The sequence below is a fragment of the Neolamprologus multifasciatus genome, chromosome 3 (assembly GCF_963576455.1).
Source record: "Neolamprologus multifasciatus chromosome 3, fNeoMul1.2, whole genome shotgun sequence".
Lineage (NCBI taxonomy): Eukaryota > Metazoa > Chordata > Actinopteri > Cichliformes > Cichlidae > Neolamprologus > Neolamprologus multifasciatus.
In genome coordinates, this window is record NC_140441.1 from 10,729,507 (window position 1) to 10,750,660 (window position 21,154).

The 21,154-nt window shown below is 42.5% G+C and overlaps 3 protein-coding genes and 1 long non-coding RNA gene across 8 annotated transcripts; 3 read left to right on the forward strand and 1 right to left on the reverse strand.

Annotated features, from left to right (window-relative positions):
• The first annotated feature begins 2,116 nt into the window (after positions 1-2,116).
• On the forward strand, positions 2,117-13,539 carry LOC146521553 (butyrophilin subfamily 2 member A1-like). Its single transcript, XM_085149059.1, has 4 exons — positions 2,117-2,180; positions 2,983-3,318; positions 3,557-3,743; positions 13,442-13,539. Exons 1-4 carry the CDS (start codon positions 2,117-2,119, stop codon positions 13,455-13,457), a joined length of 603 nt encoding a protein of 200 aa, XP_085005185.1. The 3' UTR covers positions 13,458-13,539.
• LOC146521554 (uncharacterized) lies at positions 3,744-7,587 on the forward strand. The gene is made up of 2 exons (XR_014873418.1): positions 3,744-6,784; positions 7,345-7,587. It is a non-coding gene; the product is annotated as an uncharacterized LOC146521554 (long non-coding RNA).
• On the reverse strand, positions 8,211-10,076 carry LOC146521555 (uncharacterized). Its single transcript, XM_085155207.1, has 4 exons — positions 9,748-10,076; positions 9,358-9,609; positions 8,694-8,783; positions 8,211-8,520 (listed from the first exon to the last, which is right to left on the reverse strand). Exons 1-4 carry the CDS (start codon positions 9,875-9,877, stop codon positions 8,261-8,263), a joined length of 732 nt encoding a protein of 243 aa, XP_085011333.1. The 5' UTR covers positions 9,878-10,076; the 3' UTR covers positions 8,211-8,260.
• On the forward strand, positions 13,473-17,491 carry LOC146521556 (cell adhesion molecule CEACAM20-like). 5 transcript variants are annotated; one of them, XM_085155186.1, is made up of 7 exons: positions 15,014-15,120; positions 15,322-15,357; positions 15,600-15,860; positions 15,940-16,182; positions 16,254-16,412; positions 16,483-16,573; positions 17,208-17,491. In XM_085155186.1, exons 1-6 carry the CDS (start codon positions 15,096-15,098, stop codon positions 16,563-16,565), a joined length of 807 nt encoding a protein of 268 aa, XP_085011312.1. In that variant the 5' UTR covers positions 15,014-15,095; the 3' UTR covers positions 16,566-16,573; positions 17,208-17,491. The 5 variants fall into 5 exon arrangements, with proteins under 5 accessions (XP_085011314.1, XP_085011313.1, XP_085011312.1 ...); XM_085155185.1 differs by having other exon boundaries at positions 17,384-17,491; XM_085155188.1 differs by lacking the exon at positions 15,014-15,120 and adding an exon at positions 13,473-13,539 and having other exon boundaries at positions 16,483-17,491.
• Positions 17,492-21,154: the final 3,663 nt, after the last annotated feature.

The window sequence follows — 21,154 nt, forward strand, 5'->3', positions numbered from 1 at the left end:
ATTAATCCAGAGAGGTGTATAAACACACAGTGGCTGAAAAACATTGAGTAAAGAAGTGCATCATGGAAATCCCCCAGCAGCCTACACCTATTGCAACTAAAAGAGGATTCAGGGTCACCTGGTCCAGCCCTAACTATATGCTTTATCAAAAAAGAAAGTTTGAAGCCTAATCTTAAAAGTAGAGATAGTGTCTGTCTCCCAAATCCAAACTGGAAGCTGGTTCCACAGAAGAGGGGCCTGAAAACTGAAGGCTCTGCCTCCCATTCTACTTTTAAATACTCTAGGAACAGCAAGTAGGCCTGCAGAGCGAGAGCGAAGTGCTCTAATAGGGTGACTTTGAGGTCTTTCAGATAAGATGGAAGGGTTCAGTGTGTAGGAGTTTAGTGCACACTAGCTCAGTGTTTGTTTGTTTGTTTTTGTTTGTGTTTAGACCAATTCCAGCTCAATACAATTTGCACTCGAGCAAACAGTCACATGAATGTGACTCAGAATGTAAGACGGTACCAAAATTGTTAAAACTGAAAGTCAGTATCATGAGCACCAGCTTACTAAGCTATAAACTAGTGCAGGAAGTCTGGCAGTTATACTGATGTTATCAGTTATTTTCAACCAGTCAGAGAGACTCACCACACAAAGCTGACACAAAACCTTTATAGATATGCATTTACATATCAGTTTGATCAGAACATTCTGAACTGCAGGCTGTAGCAGTCTGCTGAGTGGTGCTGGAGCTGGCTTCTTTCCTTTTTCTGGTTGGAAGAGAACAGTGGAAACTTATTTAAAATACTTTTTCTTCGTGTTTCGATTAGTTTTGGAGGAATTAAGACATCCTTCAAAACAACGGTAGGTGTTTCCAAATGGCCTTCTGCTTTTCCTAAAGTCACTTTCAGACTTTGCGGTGAAAGATGTGTTATATTCAGTTTTATACAACCTCTAAACTTCCACCAACGTTAAACAGGCATTAAGCTCGGTGTTGCTTGGTGTTGGCTGGTTGGACAATCAAAGTTATAGAGTGGTGGTGTTTGGGTAAGTTTAAACAAAAAAAAAAAAAAGAAAGAAAGAAAATCATCATTCTAACTACGTAGACATACATGTGTCAACCTCAACATTAAGGTTTGCACATGTCGGTGGAGCGGAGGAGTCAACTAGGCCCATAAGTCCTGCAAAATTTATCTCCATAGGACTCATGACAGCCCCATTTTAATAGTCTTTGAAAAAAAAAAATTAAAAGTCCATTCAGGATGACAGAAATTGAGTTAAGTTACTTTAAATATCTTCTTTTTGATTATTTAAGAACACAGCCTGTTAAAAACTTTGGCCTACTTTATATATCACATCTTTTTGTCTTGTGCCCTTACTTTTGATCAGTCTAAGGTACTTCCCCTTGAGTAAAGGGTTGCATTACAGCAAAAGGCTGAAGGCCGAGATCTGTTCTCTCAGTGACTTTCAGCTTTATTAAACCTTAAATGTAATCTCATGTATACAGGTTTTAAATTTGGGTTCTGTTGTTTACTTAAAATATCCTCAGACATTTAAAACAATCTTAGCAGACAGAAACACGGAAATGGCTGATGTAGCTGCATTAGGAGACACGTGTTCTCTTCCCTGCAAACCATTTGCAGCTGCTAATCATTAAGATGTTGAGTAGTTGTTTCTCCTTCTTTGTCTCTTTCTATAAAGCAAAGGTTTACAAAGTTCTCCAGAATATCTGAGGTTTTCTGGAGGCTAGAGCTAAATGCCGTCTCCTCCATAGTGGAATATACATTTTTATATAGTGACATAATTTTGAAGTACTTTGATGGTCTTTAGTTTGTAGCTGATTGTCGATAGGTGACATTATGTTACGTTTTTCTCTGGAGATCTTTTAAGAATAGAACCTGCTAAACTTTCAGACCTGCTTTCGATGCCGCTTAATTTATTTTGCATGTATAACCCATCCCACCGAACGTCACTTTAACGCGACTCTGGCGCTCAAGGTCGTTGTTATCGTTGATGACCTGATGGGTTCATTTAAACTTTAAATAAAAGTTTAAATAAAATAATTTGCACTTTTTTTGAACTGAGGCTCTGTTATTTATTAAAAATAACATCCGAAAGATCAGCAGGAGTTGATAACATGGAAATGTCATTGCTCCGCTCGGCTTTGCTGTTTGTCGGCTTCGTCGTGTTTGTCTCTGGAGGTGAGATTTAGCTATTAGAAACTACACTATTTCACTCTGATGCTCTTCCTCAAGAGAGGAAGAGTATTTATGTAACTTGGTTCCACCACTTGCGTAATTATGCATACTTTATTAATCCCGTATGAAATTAGTCCTCGGGGGAGCAGTGTCTAGACACGGTACGTTTCTCAGGGATACCTCAGGGTAGCTGTTTGGTGGATTTGAACCCCCAGCCTTGTGATCATGGGGGAACACTCTACCTGCTGAGCTAGCTCTGACCCAGTTGTAGACTGAAGCGTATTTCTGTTCTGAAGACAGGAATAAAATGATCAGACGGCGTCACATGGCTCGTCTTTGCTGTATTCCCTGCCAGGATTTCATTCAGTTCATCTGTTATAGACTCTTCTTCACAATGATAAAACCACCACTGTGCCTTTACTGTTTTTAAAACATTTCTCCATTCATGCTACTTGTTCTTTTTGGTAAATAGAATCATATTTCTTTGCTACATATGCATCGTCCTTGGGACTCAGAGACTCGACAGTCTCGAACAAATCGTCAGCAGGGACAGTGAGCAGGTCTTTATGGCTTACACAGGCATCATTGGCAGGCAGCAACAGGTGTAGGAAACAAACAGGACAGGAAAGAAACGTCCAGACAGAAGGACAATTTTAACTGTTCTTCACCATTATAAATAAAAATTATAGTTAACACAAAGAAAACAGTATAGGCTGCTATTATTAGGTTATACCATTACTAATGCAAAGCTGCATTGTGTACTTTGATTCCTTTAACCTCGCTGCTCTCTTGGTTTCTCTTTCAGACCCAAACATCATCACAGCCGAGTCTGGACAGAACGTCACTCTGACATGTCGAGCTTCAAACAACAACTTCATAATTCTTGAGTGGAGCAGAGCTGATCTGGGGACACAGCATGTTGTTGTGTACCGGGATGGGCAGTTTGCTCCAGACAACCAGCATCCATCTTTTAAGAACCGGGTGGATCTGCAGGACGGACAGATGAAGGATGGAGACGTGTCTTTGATTCTGAAGAATGTGACGACTGCTGATAGTGGAACATATGAGTGTCGTGTCTTAATGGGAGAAATACGCTCCTGGGAGCTCAACATCATCTACCTGAGTGTTGTTGATCCTCCAGGTGAGTGAGTAGAGTTGAGTGTGTGTGTGATCAGAGGTGAAGCTGCTTCCTGGTTGTTGATGTTTGTTTCTAAAGATGTTGTTGATGAGACTTTGTAGAAAGCAGCTGGTCTGAGTGATGTGATCAGAGTGCAGTAGATAATGTCTGACAGCAGTTTGAAGAGGAAATGGATTCTGTTCTGTTCTTCACTCATCACCTACCTGACAGCTGACACCTCACACCTGTTTCTCACCTGCAGGTCAGACAGAGGATGGAGGGAAGGAGGCTGGATCTGTTGGACTGATAGTTGGTCTGCCAGTTTCAGTTGTGCTCCTTGCTGTTGCTGCTGCTGTTGTTGTTGTTGTTGGGTGTTTGATCTACAAAAGACAAACAGGGCCATACCAGTCTGGACACGCAGTAGAGAATGAGCTGCAGACTTCAAACGTGTAAAATCTGTTTCATCTCTGTCAAACCTCCTGTTTTGTTCTGTTTGTCAGTGGCTCTGTGAACTTCAGTGTGTGTTCATGTGTTTTGTTTGAAGATGCTGCTTAATCTTTAACAATGTTCTGTAGTCAAAATGATTCAAAGCTTTTCTTTTCTCAAGAAGGTTCAGAAAGTGTGTGGAGGTCTGTAATAAGTGACATTTTTAAGTTATGCTAGTGTTCCAGTTTGTCCTCATGGTGGCAGCTTTGTGTCTCTGTCATAGTGCTGCTGTATGGTAGGCTTAAAAAGCCCAGTGCGTTTAAGCTTTCTTCCTGTTAAAGAGAAATTTGTCCCTCCCACTGTCACTGAATGCTTGCTCACAGTGGGGCGTCTGTTTGTTGGGGTTTTCTCTGTATTATTGTAGGGTCTTGAGGTGATTGTTATTGTGTTTCGGTCCTCTATAAATAAAATTGAATTCAACTGACCTCACTGTAAACAATTTATTTTCCTGTGTTCAGTCACTGTCAGCACAGAAAAAGAAAGTAAAACCAAACAGAGAGTTTCCTTCACCAAAGCTCCACTAGTCTTCTAGATTTATCACAATTGGACTGTTATCCTTTAAGTCATCTTCAGTCTCATTTTACCTCATTGGAAAAAAAGTAAAGAGAAAGACTGTCACAAATACTGCAGTTGATTCGAGAGCAGGACTCAGAGGAATCAAAGTTCAGTGTGTTTATTTATAGTGGTCACCAAAAACCTGCTATGTACAAAGTGGAAGAGGAAAAGGGAACAGGCATCCAAACATCCAACTCTATTCAGCTCAGGCAGGCTCACCAGACTCCAGGGAGGTGACTCAGTGAACATCTGTACACAGGGAAACATGAGGTGAATTTCTTCAATGCTGATGAGATCATCAATGACCGGTCGGGGATTTCCTCAGGTGCATAAAGCCATGGGCGGGAATCCAAGAGAACAAACAACAGCAAGTGATCACAGATAGAAGAGAGGACAGACAGAAACTGAAGCAGAGAGAAAGAAAAGATAAAACCTGGTGACATCAACCAGGAAGAAGCAAGTAAACGTGCACATTTAAGGAAGCTAGAGTCATGACTTCAGGTGTTTTTCTTTTGTTAATCATGTGATGTAGAAAAATAGATCACATGGTTGGTATTTTTAATGCATACTGTCAGTGTTCAAGTAACAAATTTAAATAAAATGAGCTAAAACAAGCAACAAATTATGTCAGAACCACAGAACACAAACATATTCAGCTGAGTTTCTGCATATTTGAACCAAATAGCAGTTTTTACAGGGTCTCTGTGTGTGTATACCACTCATTTAGTGTCACACTTTCCAGTAAGAGTAACTTTATTGTTAAAAATACACCACCAGTGTATTTTGTACCAGTACAGTGTGTTAAAAATACTGGTGTATTTTTAATGATATACATCATCTTCACCTGTTTAGTTTTTAAATGTAACGTTAAGTCACTAAGTGTAAGTTAGCATTAACCGCAATGTGTCAATAATACAAAACCAAAGCGAAATGTAAAGCCAAAGCAGGAAGCTAAAGCTAAAAGACACAAATCAAATCTGTCAGTTACCACACATGGAGTCCAGAAAGGCGTAGAAACATATCAACAAATTGTCACAAGGTACTGAGTGCAGATTAATTAGAGGCAAAAAAGATTTTTCAATGATTTTAGCATTAGGCTGTAACACAAATACACTGAAAAAAGTTACAGGGATTTCTGAAGCCGCTGTACATGAAATATCGACAGACTTCAGATCAGAATTCAAACTAGAAGAAGTCACTACTTTTAGATCAGTTACATACTGTCAGTGTTCAAGTAACAAATTTAAATAAAATGAGCTAAAACAAGCAACAAATTAATGTCAGAACCACAGAACACAAACACATTCACCCCCTCCTATATTCCCTGTTCACACATGACTGTGTCGCTAAACATAGGGCCAACACATTATCAAGTTTGTGAATGACACAACCATCATAGGCCTTATCACAGACAACGATGAAACGACCTATAGAGAGGAGGTGATGGTGCTGTAGAATTGGTGTCTGGATAATAACCTGTCTCTTAATGTCAGCAGAACAAGGAAAATGATAGTGGATACCATAAATGACCAGTCGGGGAACACCAGCCCATCCACATTAATGGTATCAAGGTCGAAAGGGTCAGCAACTTCAAATTCCTTGCAGCCAACATCACAGAGGATCTCTCCTGGATTTTAGAGTTTCCTCTAAAAGCCACCAGATGCTCATCTACAGTGACGTTTGGAGGATGTAGATGAGTTGCTGTCACCCCACACACTTGTCTTGTATGAGGGCAGACTGGTCTTGTATCATGGTTCAAAAATGGGAGGCAAAATCTCTCGAGTGACATTCTGCATTGAAAAATTGTCTGACTAAAATCTGCATCCCATAAACTGCTCTTAAATTCATTTCTGGATGTGTACTCAGCACTCAGCATCCAAAGACTCATGTATGCTTTGGTGTCTTTTCTGGGTTACCTCTTTCCAATCGTCTTTGTAACGGTGTGTTCACACCGAACGCGATGGACGCGAACAAAAACGCCCCAAACGCCCCTAATTTGACGCGTGCACATTCGCGCCTCAACGCGTGTCCAAGAAAAATCCATCGCGCTTCAAAATATGATATTTTGACGCGCGTGAACCGGAAATGTGGGAGGGATGTGGGAGGAAGTTGTGCCAGACCGGTATCTTTGCAAGATGGCAGCTGTCGAGTTAGCGCTTGAAGAGAGAGTCTCCCTTCTCTATGTACTGTGGAGAGCAGAGCAGCGGCGTAAAAGACGCCCTCGCCCTACCTGGGTCCATCAGGTCCTCCAGAGGCGTGAGCAGTTTGGTGAGTTTCACCATTTGCTCCAGGAGCTGCGCCTGGATGACGGCCGATTCCAGCGACATCACCGTCTTTCACTCGGCCAGTTTGAGGACCTGCTTCCCCGGGTCGGTCCCAGAATCGCCCGCCTAGACACCAATTACAGGCGCTCAATCCCACCTGCAGAGTGCCTGTCCATCTGCCTGAGGTTAGTAAAAGTATTTAATACGGTAGTCCTTTATTGATACCTGTGCTAATACATGCTAAACCATCCATTTATACACTGCTAACATGGATGTGCTATGCTAACAGTGAATGCTCTCGGTGTTTACTGATAGCAAACTTTGGTACGGAGACGACTGTTTATAATATTTCTAGTGATACTCAGAAGGTCTCATCAAGTCCCGATTTAATTCGATTTATGCTGTTATCAGTGTTTGAATGATAGCATGGCTGTGGTGTCATATCAATGTATGCGCTCGGTGTTTGCTGATATCAAACTGTAGCATTAGGACCACTGAGTTAACCTTTGTAGTGATACTCACTCCTTTTTATTTAGACCTGGTTTAATTCTGGGATAGTTGAATATTTGTATATAATCACCGCAGACTGTTTTAGATTATATCTAATATATATCATGTAATTATCCTTATAATTACAAAAGGTTTTATGTAAGATTTATGTTTTGCAATTTGTAATTTTGGAATTTCAATAATGTATTTTGTAACTGCAGTACACATAATACTCATTTTAAACAATTTTGTCCAGGTTCCTTGCCAGCAAACAACTCCTCCAGAGAGGCTGTCCTGGTGAGGGAGAAATTCATGGCTCACTTCTCAGTGGAGGGAGCTGTGTCTTGGCAACCAAAGGAGTAGCCTGTTTGAAGTCCGAGTGACTTCCCCACAACGGCTCTTTTAAGAGCCACCCACAAACCTCTAAAGAGTGTTCCTGTCCTTTTAATTTTTTCTTAATAAATGGAGCTCTACTCCAAAATAAACTAACCTCTTTTTACTCTCTTAAGTAACTTGTCTTCACTATGTTCCTATATACAGTGTGGTGCAAAAGTTTGGGCAACCTTATTAATAGTCATTATTTTCCTGTATGAATCGCTGTTACAATGAAAAATGTCAGTTAAATATATCATATAGGAGACACACACATTCATATACACTAAATATTTATTTCATTTCTCTTTTTTTGTGTCGCCAATTTATGCACCTGCTTGATTTAAACACTTATTGCACACTTTCTGTAAACTGCATTTCACTTCTCAAATATCACTGTGTGTCTCCTATATGATATATTTAACTGACTATTTTTATTGTGACAACCAGTGATTTGTACAAGAAAATAATTACTTTTCACAATGTTGCCCAAACTTTTGCATCCCACTGTATTAGTATGTTTTGTCATTAGTATAATATGAAATAAATTCTACTTGTGTCAAGTCGGGTGCCAATATTTGCTGTGTAGTAGAACAGAGACATTTTGTCATTATAAATGTTTATTTGAAAAAATATAAATTCATTAACAAAAACATTTATCATAAATATATGAAATGTAACTATTTACAGAGAGACAGGAATAAAAAGGACCCAGCTTGGAGTGGAAGAGCCTCAGGGAGAAGGAGGAGAAAAATAAGAACATTGTTTCGGCCCTGGAGAGCTGCTGCCTCATCAGAAAACTACTGATCATTAGGGTCCAATGTTTCCAAATTTAACACAGCTGTGCTGTTTTGAAAAACTAATTTATAAATTTGAAATTTCACGAATTCTCGTGTCTGAGGCGGCATGCTCTCCAGAACAGGAACAAGGCCGAGGAGGAAATGTTCAGTTGGAGACGGGCGTGGCCTCTTTAGGGACTCCAGGATGGCCAGCTCCACCGCCGATGGACCGTCCTGGGACCCGTCCCTCGCCCGCCTTCGAGCTGTCCTCCTCTGTGGGCCTGTAAAACACAGCACAAAACAACACAAAGTAATGAGAAGGCTGCTACTAGATTTTCATTTTCAAAATTGAAAAAAAAAACATGATATAAACAGATTGGTTGTAGATATTTAGTAAAGGTGATCACAAGGGAATTCAAGCAAGTAAAAAGCTGTCAGTGCTTGATGTTCATACCTGTGGGTGCAGCAGCAGGAGCTGAGGGACCAGGGACTGGGGAGCCAGGAGAAGAGACAGCTGAGGACTCTGCTGCATGATTACTTGACTCTATCAAGACAATATTAGATGTTAACAGGTTGAAGACAATAGTCATAGAGAATATTATATTATTATATACTTATTATTATTATTATATACAGTGGTCTCTCATTTATTGCAGCACATGAACAGTAGTCACAGTTCTCACAAGTTGATTCTCAAAGTGAAAACCTTTGTCGATTTTAAAACGTAAAAGTATTATGCCACGCTTTTTCTCCGTCTGCCGCGCCACTTTTGTGCGCCTTTTTTGCTCCCGGTGCAGGTGTGTATTTCCGAATGAGGCTCATAGTTATGAGTGTTTTTGTGCTGTTTTTTTCTATTGGACGTGATGGTTATCAAAACCAAACATGATAAGTTTGGCAAGCGCAGGAGACACGACACGGAGGAGATTTGTCATTTGGGCTGCAGAATGCAATGCGCATTGTTGAAAGCTGTACGGTGCAATAAAAAAAATCAGCGAAAAGGCGAGGCAGTGACGGATGAACAGCGGGACTACTGTATACTGTTTATTAATAAACAAAATATGTTCCTGTATGACAACACGCATAAATTAACTGCCTACATTAACTCAATGTAAACATACCTTCTGACTGACACTCCCCTGCTGCCTCTTCGGGCTGTCCCTGGTCCTCGGGGGAGAAGTTCTCCACGGTCCGCACCATATTACCGCTAGTCTCCCGCGGGGTGAGGAAGGGGTCCAGAAACCCCATGACCGCGAAGAACTTCCATCTTCTCCCCGATCCTGCTGCAGACCCACTCCTCTTCTCCTTCTCTGCCTTCTTCTCCTTATTATAAGTGTCCCTGAGGCTCTTCCACTTTCTCCTGCAGATGTCCTCTGAATAAACGCATTATCTTGTTAGCGGAAAGGTATTTGTACATCAGTGGGAAAATAGCGGGACAGTAGGCGGGCTTGCTAGCTTTTGCGCGGGTTCATCGGGTCAGTCTGAAAATTAAAAAGAAGGAATGAACTTACCAGGTTGCCCGATCTCCTCACTTATGTGTCTCCAAGCTAGGTCCTTTTTATTCCTGTCTCGGTAAAAGTAGTAGCTAGCATCGTATAGCTCCGGGTGATTAGCCACGGCACTGATTAGCTTTTCCTCCATACTGAATGAAGAATGAAGGGCTTTGGCTGGATCTGCCCCTTTGACCTAGGTCAGAGCCACGTCACCAGGCTCCTGATTGGTTGTCGCGGCGCGATTTGACGCTGGAGTTCAGATTTTTCCAACTCGAGCGGTAGACGCGAAACGCGCGTATGCACAAAATGCAACACAAAAACTCACGCACGTGGTTTTATTCGCGAGTCAAACGCGCCAGACGCGCTACACTGACGCGCGTTTCATGCGTTTTGGCGTTTTCGCGACGCAAATCTGCTTCCGAATTTTCGCGGGACCCGCAATCGCGCTTCATCGCGCTTTTCCATTGACTTTACATGTAAACCTGACGCTCTATTCGCGTCCATCGCGTTCGGTGTGAACACACCGTAAGTCTGTGTCCCCTCGAAATTGGTCAAGTTTAACACTATGGTTTTGATGGACTTTTGAAAGTAGGATTTGATGTCATCACAGTACTACAGCACAGTTTGAAGATCCCGTGGTCATCCAGGATGACATTTTAAGCTGAAAGCCTAACTTAATTCTCAGGTGGGGTTAAGTTCTTAAGTTCCCGTAACAGTTGCCAGGGAACCCAAGGTGTGTGTGTGTGTGTGTGTGTGTGTGTGAGGGTGTGTGTACACATGCATGGGTGCATAATAATCTCTGTCTCTTCCACAGCATGTCTTTATCCTGTTTTCCTTCTCTCACCCCAACCGGTCGCAGCAGATGGCCCCGCCCCTCCCTGAGCCTGGTTCTGCTGGAGGTTTCTTAGTCACTAGCTTATGTCATTACAAATATCCTGTCTCAGATTGACGCTGAAAAACTAGTTTATGTCAGAGTACTGACAGGGACTAGAAAGAGAGAGCATATTTCTCCTGTTTTGGCTTCCCTTCATTGGCTTCCTGTTAAATCCAGAATTGAATTCAAAATCCTGCTCCTCACATACAAGGTCTTAAATAATCAGGCCCCATCTTATCTTAATGACCTTGTAGTACCATATCACCCTATTAGAGCACTTCGCTCTCGCACTGCAGGCCTACTTGTTGTTCCTAGAGTATTTAAAAGTAGAATGGGAGGGAGAGCCTTCAGTTTTCAGGCCCCTCTTCTGTGGAACCAGCTTCCAGTTTGGATTCGGGAGACAGACACTATCTCTACTTAAAACTTTCCTCTTTGCTTTAATTCAGATAAAACTGAGGTTATTGTACTCGGCCCTGAAAATCTTAGAAATATGGTATCTAACCAGATAACCAGGGAGAGCCTTCAGTTTTCAGGCCCCTCTTCTGTGGAACCAGCTTCCAGTTTGGATTCGGGAGACAGACACTATCTCTACTTTTAAGATTAGGCTTAAAACTTTCCTTTTTGCTAAAGCATATAGTTAGGGCTGGACCAGGTGACCCTGAATCCTCCCTTAGTTATGCTGCAATAGACGTAGGCTGCCGGGGGATTCCCATGATGCATTTCTTCATGAGTTTTTCCTTTCCAGTCACCTTTCTCACTCACTATGTGTTAACAGACCTCTCTGTATTGAATCATATCTGTTATTAATCTCTGTCTCTCTTCCACAGCATGTCTTTATCCTGTTTTTCCTTCTCTCACCCCAACCGGTTGCAGCAGATGGCCGCCCCTCCCTGAGCCTGGTTCTGCCGGAGGTTTCTTCCTGTTAAAAGGGAGTGTGGCGGGGCGTGGCCTGCGGTGCCGTGCAGAGAAGGCGGGCGCACCTGTACGGCATCCGCAATCACGCCCCGCCGACTTAAATATTGTACTGGGTCCTGTGGTGGTTGTTGTTGTTATGTTGAGCTGGCAGCAGGAGAGCTGCAGCTCTGAGTGCGAACGTGCAGCAACCGTGAAGTGATTATTAAAAAGTTACCAAAATGCCACTGGGTCTGCCATGGATGTTTACAGTGGTGCCGAAAACCAGGACGGGAGGCACGGCGGATCCAGAGCTGGGCCAGCAGAGGGAGGAGCTGGTGCAAATGGTGGCCGAGCTGGCGGCCACGCAGCAGGAGCAGGCGGCGGTGTGGCGCCGCCAGCGGGAAGAGCTGCAGGACCAGACTGAGCGTCAGAGGATGGAGTACCTGGCGGCGCTGATCCGGTCCTGCCCGACACCGCCGCCACCCCCAGGGGCGCTACCCAACTGCGATGGGGTGGAGGAGATCCGGGCTGTGCAGGCGCCCGTGCCGGCCCCCAGGTTGCGACCAGCCAGGGACCAGCCTGCCACAGCACCTGTCCCCACTCCGCGGGTGGGAGTGGCTTGTGCCCAGCAGGGGCCTGCGCCCATTCCTGCTCCCCGGAGGAGGGACGTGGAGCAACAGCTGGGCCCACCACCAGCTCACCCACCTGCCCAGCCCGAGCCAGAGGTCAGCGCGGGGAGAGCGCGCGAGGAGCCGGCAGCGGCGGAGGCGGCGCCCGAGGAGCCGCTCCAGCCGGGAGAGACGGCACCGGAGGCGGCGCCCGAGGAGCCGCTCCAGCCGGGAGAGACGGAGAAGCCGCGGGATAAGTCGGAGGGTCCTGTGCTAGGGGAGTCCGCGCCACCGAAGCCCGAGGTCGGCGGGGTGAGCAGAGCGGCCTCACCTCCACTAGAGGCCGGTACCTGCCGGACAACTGCCCAGCCGCCTGCGAGCCGGGGCGCACGTCCGTGCCGACCGCGCTGCGTCCACCTGCCACGCGGCCGACCTCCGGACCAGCTTCGCCGACGCTGCTGGGTTCGCGGCCGGCCACCTGAGCTCACAACTCCCCGTCGCTTGGCCAGGGCCCGGGGGCGCCGACGGTCCGGGCTGATCCCCTCTCCCGCTCGCGGTGGGGGGAGTAGGTTCGGCCGGATGGTTCCCCGGCCTCAGTCGGGCGATGGGGGTGTGTGGCGGGGCGTGGCCTGCGGTGCCGTGCAGAGAAGGCGGGCGCACCTGTACGGCATCCGCAATCACGCCCCGCCGACTTAAATATTGTACTGGGTCCTGTGGTGGTTGTTGTTGTTGTTGTTGTTATGTTGAGCTGGCAGCAGGAGAGCTGCAGCTCTGAGTGCGAACGTGCAGCAACCGTGAAGTGATTATTAAAAAGTTACCAAAATGCCACTGGGTCTGCCGTGGATGTTTACAGGGAGTTTTTCCTTCCCACTGTGGCCAAAGTGCTTGCTCATAGGGACTCATATGATTGTTGGGTTTTTCTTGTTTGATGGGACCACTTCATAAGGAAAAGGCCAGTCTTTGCCAGATTGTTTTATCCTTTCAGTCAGTGCTTCCTAGTCCTTACCCTGTGAGTGTCACAAAGGACCAGAGGCCTATAGTAAAACTGGGCTCAAGTGCTGGACCAAGTGAAGAGATGGTTGAGTTAGTTTTACACAATGCTTTTATTTTTGCAACAACATGGAATGGGAATGTGGCAAAAGGTTTAGTGTGAACACAGAATAAAATCATGCTTGGCACAAAATTTGTGTCTAGGAAAACTAGTGTGGAGTTCTAAGGCAGGGACAGGGCATGTTTGGTAACAAGTGTGGTGGCACTGAGGAGAAAGAACAAAGGGAGTTTGTGTATTATAGAACTCCTACAGCTGTACATTTAACTGAGGGGTAAGGCGTTCCAGGTGGAGTCAGTGGTGATTTGAGGAGAGAAGGTGTCGGAGTAGCAAGCAGAGCCAAAGAGTGGAGCTGTGACGAGAGAACTGAAGCACAAGAGAACAAGGTAAGTACATAGACTTGAGACTGAGGCACGAGTGCCTGTTACCAACATGGGTTAGTTGATGAACTGGCAGTGACGAGACAGCAACACTGGTCTTAAATATCTGTAGCAGATTGTTCCAGATTAGCTCCTGTTACATCCTATGAGGCTGTGGGAGTGATGGGGTGTTTGCCCGCTCTCCCCGCCTCCTCCTCTCTTGCCACTCCTACCCCCTCTGTCTCTCTCACTCTCCTCTCTCACTCTCCTCTCTCCCCAGGACACAGCTGCTTTTGATTAGCCTCGTTTGCCACCTGACTCCAGTCATCACCTCTGAGGCTATTTAAACTGGGGATGAGCTATGAGCAGGGTGGTTTTTCCCTCTGTGGCGCTACACGGTTTTGTGCTAGGTTTTGGACAGACAGCCTCCTTCTGACTAGTGAGTAGACGGGCTTGTGGGCCCTGAGAGTGTCTCCCCGTGGTGAGGAGTAGGGTAGGAAGTGTGGGAAGTGCCTCCCTTTTTTTGTTTAGTAGTCTTCTTGTCTTTTGTTGCTGCGAGTGTTTCCTTTGTTTCTTTGGCATTATTGGTAAAACGGTGTTGCCGGCTCTTTAAGTTAATGTCGTTTGTAATAAACCTATATCATTTGTAATAAAACTATATTAATACAGAACAACTCTGTTTTCCTTTTCATTCTGTTTCCGGACTCATTTGTTACTGGTCCCCTCACTCGCATGCCTAGACCCCTTCGGGGGGAACGTAACAGCTCCAGATAAGGTGAAGACAGTTCCTCCCTGGGACAGGCAGAGGAGAACTTTTCCAGTGGAACTTTCCAGCAGCTGACCTGGACTGTGACAGGGTGAAAAATATTAACCTGCTTGCAATCTTATTCAGGATTTCCTTGGAGGATCCAATGACGCACATCACTATTTGTAGTTTTTTCATTTATAGCTGTAAAATACCTCCACAACAGGTTACAACATGAAACAAAACAGACAACACAGAGCAACACTTTGTGCTTTGTTATTTTGGGCATGCTGGCAGCTTCTTACATCTTGGTGCATCTGGACTTTCACCTTTCTGCACTCGTCCCTGGCTGAAGAATTCCAAACTGTTATTACTGCTATAGTTTTTATATATTTTATTTAAATATGTAATATTAACTGATGATGGCAAATGCAGCTCCCCGAACGTCAGCACTAAATTCATTTTTCATCTTAAATCTGCTTCTGCTGCCTGTTCCTTCCTCGTTTCTGTCACCCACAAGCCTGCATCTTGAGTGCTGCAGTGCTTTCTAAAGTGTCGTTGGTTATAAAATTTGGAGTAGAGGTCTTTCTCTCCACAAAGGTTTGCTTTGTTGAACATTTCTGTGTATTTTTCTCTCCTTTTTTCATCTTTTTGATCACTGCCTCGTATTAAAAGTGTATTTCCTCATGTATTGCAACCAAAGAATCCTTTCTCATAATAATGATGAGGGGGGAAAACCACATAAACTAACACCCTGTAACAGAGGAAGGAGAAGGTTCTAGGTTTATGTGAGTGAACTGATGCAAGAAGAATTAATTCAGTATCAACAAAAGACAGAATGGAGAAATCTTTTCTTCTGCTTTGTAAGTATACTGTAATGGGTTTCATCTTTGAAAAGGCCTAAAGATGCCACTTCTTTTGTTTCTCCACATAAATATCGAGTTTGTGTAGAAGACAACAAAGAGAGAATCACTTCCTGCTTTTTCTGCTTATTCTGCATGAGTCTGTAGCTCGATCAAACTGTGTAAAACCTCTAAACCAACCTCTGTTTCATTTCTCTTTAGTTCTGATCTCACTGCTGAGCTACACCACAAACCAAGGTCGGTAACCTTCTCTTGTCCTATTTTAAACCTGAAATAAACGACACATTTTAAAGATTAAAATTTATTGACTCTCGTGAATATGAATGAATATTTTCAACCCAAAAGTTCTGTTAAAGTTTGATCACGATGAAGGTGCTGTTGTTTGACATAGTTAATGATGATCACCAGGAATGTTATTTCAGCCCTAAGTGTTTATGAAAAATATAATATAAATATACTAATATAGATTTTCATCACAGCTCTTCTGACTGTGAGTCCCAGCAGCTCTCAGATGTTTGGGGGAGAGTTTGTGTCTCTGAGCTGTGACGAGGACGACAGCTCTGCTGGATGGACTCTGGGGAGAAACACAAGCAGAGAAATCAGAGCTGAGTGTGAGGAGTGGGGAATACCAGCTGATTCTTCCTGTAACATTAGCAGTGTCGTCCTGTTGGACAGTGGAGTTTACTGGTGTGAGTCCAGAGAGGGTCCCATCAGTAACACGGTTAACCTGACAGTCACTGGTAAGCTGAGTGTGTGGAGTTAGTGTTGATGAAGCTGTGTGTAAATGGATGAAATGCTGTAGTTTGTCTCTGTGTTGAGGTGGATCAGTGATCCTGCAGAGTCCTGTCCTCCCTGTGATGGAGGGAGATGATGTCACTCTGCTCTGCGAAGAAAAGAATTACTTCAACCTCCCAGCTGCTTTTTATAAAGATGGCTCCCTTATCGGCAATGAGACGACAGGTCACATGACCATCCAGCATGTTTCCAGGTCTGATGAAGGCCTCTACAAGTGTGACATCAGCGGTCATGGAGAGTCTCCATCCAGCTGGATCACTGTCACAGGTGAGGAGCTTCACTCACATTTGACCATTTCACCTAGAAATTCACCTGAACAGGTGGGATTCTCTCTGCAGATAGGCCTGCAAACACAATCCTACACCCATCCTCAGCACCACCTCCTGACCCCACCTCCCTCAACCTTGTGTTCAGCGTTGTCTCTCACCTGGTGGTAATTTGTCCATACTTCATCTCCACTCTGCTCATGGTGTCTTTATATCGACGCAGAGCCAAAGGTAACAATTTTTTCATCAGTTTCTTTTGTTTCTATTAGAAAAGTCTCATCTTACCTCCTCTCTATGCTAGCATCCCTGCCGACCCAAGCTGAGCAGAGACACACTGAGGACTTTGATAACATTGTGGAGGTGACCACTGAGCATCACTTCTGAGTTGCACAGTAAGAGTTCCTGTTCATTTAATCAGAAGGTGGTCACATCACCGTGATTAACCAATGAAAGAAATCTACAATACACTGTTTACTAATGCAAACATAGTAAAGTGCAGAGCCAAAGCCCCTTTATGTGATGACACAAAGAAACTTGTTGTCAGCATCTACAGTGATTTTTACCACTAGCAGAGAAATTGATTAAGTTTATGACTGTTGTCGGTCATTGAAAGATGTACCTGTTTTTTTAAGTATCATTCTTCATTTGTCTAAGCATAATAACTGTAACTGAGACACTTAAAAAGTGCTTTAATTCATTTAGTCAAACGTCTATACACTTTTGTTCCTGTATTTGGCTTTTTTAAATGACAGTTAGCAGTGGGTGTTCTTTTTAGGCTTTACTGTTTTTTTTTTCAGCCTGACAGTAAAAGAAACTAACAGGTCTGTAGCCCAGTTTCCTGTTTTCTGGTAAAAAGGCTTTAACCAACACGGCTGATGTCTCACTGCAGGACATTTAAGACGCACATGCATGTACACAAGTGCGCACACCACACACGTTGCTTATATGAGTGCAAATTTGAATATTCTACACACTCTGAACACACAAATCAAAATGTAATATGAAATCCATATTTCCTATTTGCAGTTTTTGACAAGCCACATAGTGGGGACAGCAAACATGTTGACAATGACCTTGCAAAATGCTGCCTACAAATTATTGACTCAGGTGGTCTGAATACAAATGCAGAAACATTTTTCAGATTCTTATATGTAAAAAAAACAACAACTGAACTCCATGTACTATTTTTTCTTCCACTGCAGAATTAAATGCCAATTGTCTAAGGAGCTTGGAAAGAAAAACGTCTGGACTTCTTCTACGATGACCTGGATGACTGAGAACCTTCACAGACCCCCCCCCCCCCCCCCCCCCCCCACACACACACACACACACACACACACACCCCACTCCCCTGACACTTACTAATTCTCACCCTCCCTCTTGATCATAGAGGCTCAGGGTGTTGGACTGTGTGAGGAGATTATGCCATGGTCAGGGTCAGGAATACTCATCAACGCGTCCCAGACTAGACCCTCCTCTCTCACATTTACCTAAGACTGATATACAAAACACAATATACAAACTAACTGAGAAAAGACAATCATGTACACATGATATTAATCAACAATGTATTTCATTCTAACTGCTTTTTTATTTCTAATTGTGGTTGCTTTACTGTTCAAATTCTCCTTAAAAAAATGTTCAACAAGACTTTATAAATCTTGTTTAATAAATGTGATATTTTTCCACATCGGTCGATATCCTTATTCTAAAAACTTATTACAATATTTTAATAAGATTTGTTAAAGTTGCCTTTTGGTTTATACATAAAGGCAATAGCCAAAATACATCAAGGGTAAAGTTTAAACAGGTCCACTTAGAGGAAATTTCTTGAAGCACAAGTCAAGAAAAAATTAAATGAGGAGAAGCTCCCATTTCCCCCTTTTCTGTTTCACATCTTGACTGAACAATTTTACAGATAATCAGGGTTTTAATAGTTTTGCAATTTTCATTAGTTTTTATTTTTATTTAGTTTTGACTTCAATTTTCAATTTTATATCAGTTTTAATTAGTTTTTACCAATTGTTTGCTAGTTTAGTTTAGTTTTTATTTTTTTGAAAATCCTTAGTTTCAGTTAGTTTTGATTAGTTTCAGTTATAGTTTTAGTTGTGTTTGCAATAATTAAGTGTAACAAAATCCCAGTTTCATCATATCAGTCATTCTGCTCATCCTTGGGTATGTTGCTATTCCAGCTACCATACTGCACCCTGGACAGGTCGCCTGTCTGTCGCAGGGCTAACACGCAGAGACAGACAACTCTCATTCCCACCTATGGGTTCTTTAAATAAATAAATAAATAAATAAAGGCAGATGAACAACCATTGATACCAGGCAACTATAAAATGTATATCTTGGCCCCAATGAGACTATTAACTCTCGCAGCACCGGGTGTTCGTAATTTTGGTTCAAGTGAATTGATAAACGTTTTGAAGGTAATTGACTCACACAGTTGTGTAGATATCCCCGTCCTGTTGTCTCGGGATGCATCACGCTGCCTTGCCTGGGGTTAGCTTCTGTTTTCTGGGGATGAGGGTTGAGTGTGCTCCCTTACCTTCTCAAGGTAAGCTAGGTTAGCCTTCTTGTGTGAGCTTTTCAAGTGCACTTTAAGGTTTGTGGGATTTTTTTCCCTTTAGAAATGTCCCTCATAATTTGTCTGTTTCCACTACAAGACACTTGCTTTATCCAAAACACAGTCATATTCAAAGTAATCCCAAATTGGACTCTGGCTCCCGACTTTTCCTGACATGATTCTGCGCGTGGACGGAGCAGCGACACAGACGACTCGACTAACGTACTGCCACCTGCTGGCATAATGAGACACAGCAAGAAAAAAATCTGTAAACTAAACTTCATTTTCACCCTTGACTCTTGTATGACACGCACACATCAATGAAAACTAAACACATTTTTGCTATAAATTCAGTTAATTTTAGTTAGTTTTGTGAACACTCATTATAGTTTTAGTTAGTTTTCCTTTTTTTGTTTTTATTTTTATTTCCGTTAACAAAAATGTTTTTTCACTTCTAGTTTTTGTTAACGATAATAACCTTGCAGATAATACATCTCAACACATCTTGACAATTTGTTTTAGAGTTTTACAGGCTCACTTTCTTCCCCTCTTTTATTCAACTCCCTCTATTTTTTATTCCTCAGACAGAGAATTAAACACCAGCTTGTTCTGCCAGCATTTAAAACCTGTTCTTGCATGGAGTCAGGACCATTCTCATACACATGTGAAGGTGGTTATTGTTGAGCTTGAAACAATATTTAATTTTTAGTATGTCCATTATGGAGAAAACTGTTTCACTGTTGCATATGGAGGTCAGACCTGGGGAAACCGTGTCGGGTATTAAAAACTGCTTTGAAATAGTTGTATCTGCTTGGACACCAGTTGCATCTGCGGTGTCCCATCATTTACCCATGAAATCCTCTATTTTTGTTTTTCACTTTCCTTTTTGCAGAACACCCTTTCTTCATTATTTTTCACCTCTGTCTTTTCTCAGCTTTCTCTGATGCAGTTGTTTGTATCTTTGCATGTGTACTGCAACTTGCCTCCAACTCTCATCTGTCTGCACTCTGGAGTTGCAGTGTTTACTAGGGATCCTCTGGCCAATCCAAATATTGATATCATGCTGCTATGAATGCTGCCCCTGTAATTCAGATGCACTACTGTAAAATTCTGTTCTGTGACATTACTAGCTTATTTGAAGACATAAAAGTCGATGAAAAAAAAAAACCTGTTGTCCCAAAACAATTAGCAAAAGAAACAAAGAGAGGAGGAAAGAAATCCCCAAGATCCTGAGCACAGTGGTCACTGTCACAATCCTTTTCAGAGAAGGAAAGAATAATCAGGTAGTGCATGTGGTCACTAGTGAAAGTAATGTTTCAGTCATGTTGGATTTTCAGCATCATGTTAATATATTACTGATATGACTACCATCAGTTTAGACATTCAAATAATTTATTCAACCCACTGAAACATGTTTAATTATTTTATCTGAAAATGAGTCAGACGTTCACTGCCCAGTCTATTTTATTTAATAACATTAGTTATTGCTTTGTTGACCCCTACATAAGCTGCATGTAAAGGTTCAAACTGTATGTGTCACTATTGTTACTGGAAATAACGGCCCTGTATTTATTTAGTATTGGATCAGTGCCAGAAAAATGACAGTAGCGCTAGGTATCACGTGGGATAGCTTAACTCCTGAACATCCAGTTGGCATCTGCAATTAAACAACTACCGTAAAGAAGATAGCTTGTTTAAATGAAAGAAACGCAATGTTTAAATCATACTTCTGTTTTTGTTTTATTGTTTGTTTGTTTTTGTAGCTTTTTTTTAAAATGAACTTTATTTAGAACAATAACAATGACAATGAAAATCTCAAAGAGACAAGCGACATATTAAATCATTCAGAACAGAATCACACCTCATTTTTCTTTTCTCCCAATCAGAGGAATACACATCACTGCCACAGTGCAACTGGTATACCACAATGAAATCGACAATATCTGAAAGTAAACATACATACATACATACACATATACACACACAGACATACACATATATATACATACATATATATGTATATATATATATATATATATATATATGCATGCATATACACATGCATACGTACACATTTATACACACACATCTACATAATAATAATAATATAAAAAGATGAGTAACCAATACAAAAATAAATAAATAACAATAAAGAAGAATGAAAAGCAAGGAACAGAAACAAAGGAGACAAGGGGGATCATAAAATCTCTAAAAGTGAGGTTCCATAAACAAGACACATAACTTAAATAAGGGGCTAAGAAAAATCAAGCTCTTCTAAAAATCTATGCAATTTGATTGCTTGGGGCTTATATATTTTGTTTTTGTAGCTGGGTCCTTATGGGACAGCTTCCGGGTCTAGGTTCGGACCGCCTGTTAAGCTGTGTGATTTTCCGAACAATTTATC

Excerpts from the sequence above, each read along its gene's own strand:
- LOC146521553 (XM_085149059.1), top strand. The coding sequence starts at position 2,117 with ATGGAAATGTCATTGCTCCGCTCGGCTTTGCTGTTTGTCGGCTTCGTC. Across the intron at positions 2,181-2,982 it reads CGTCGTGTTTGTCTCTGGAG|ACCCAAACATCATCACAGCC; the intron begins GTGAGATTTAGC and ends TTTCTCTTTCAG. Across the intron at positions 3,319-3,556 it reads GAGTGTTGTTGATCCTCCAG|GTCAGACAGAGGATGGAGGG; the intron begins GTGAGTGAGTAG and ends TCTCACCTGCAG.
- LOC146521555 (XM_085155207.1), bottom strand. The coding sequence starts at position 9,877 with ATGGAGGAAAAGCTAATCAGTGCCGTGGCTAATCACCCGGAGCTATAC. Across the intron at positions 9,610-9,747 it reads TGAGGAGATCGGGCAACCTG|AGGACATCTGCAGGAGAAAG; the intron begins GTAAGTTCATTC and ends GCGTTTATTCAG. Across the intron at positions 8,784-9,357 it reads AGGGGAGTGTCAGTCAGAAG|AGTCAAGTAATCATGCAGCA; the intron begins GTATGTTTACAT and ends TTGTCTTGATAG.
- LOC146521556 (XM_085155184.1), top strand. The coding sequence starts at position 15,096 with ATGGAGAAATCTTTTCTTCTGCTTT. Across the intron at positions 15,861-15,939 it reads GGTTAACCTGACAGTCACTG|GTGGATCAGTGATCCTGCAG; the intron begins GTAAGCTGAGTG and ends CTCTGTGTTGAG. Across the intron at positions 16,413-16,482 it reads ATATCGACGCAGAGCCAAAG|CATCCCTGCCGACCCAAGCT; the intron begins GTAACAATTTTT and ends TCTCTATGCTAG.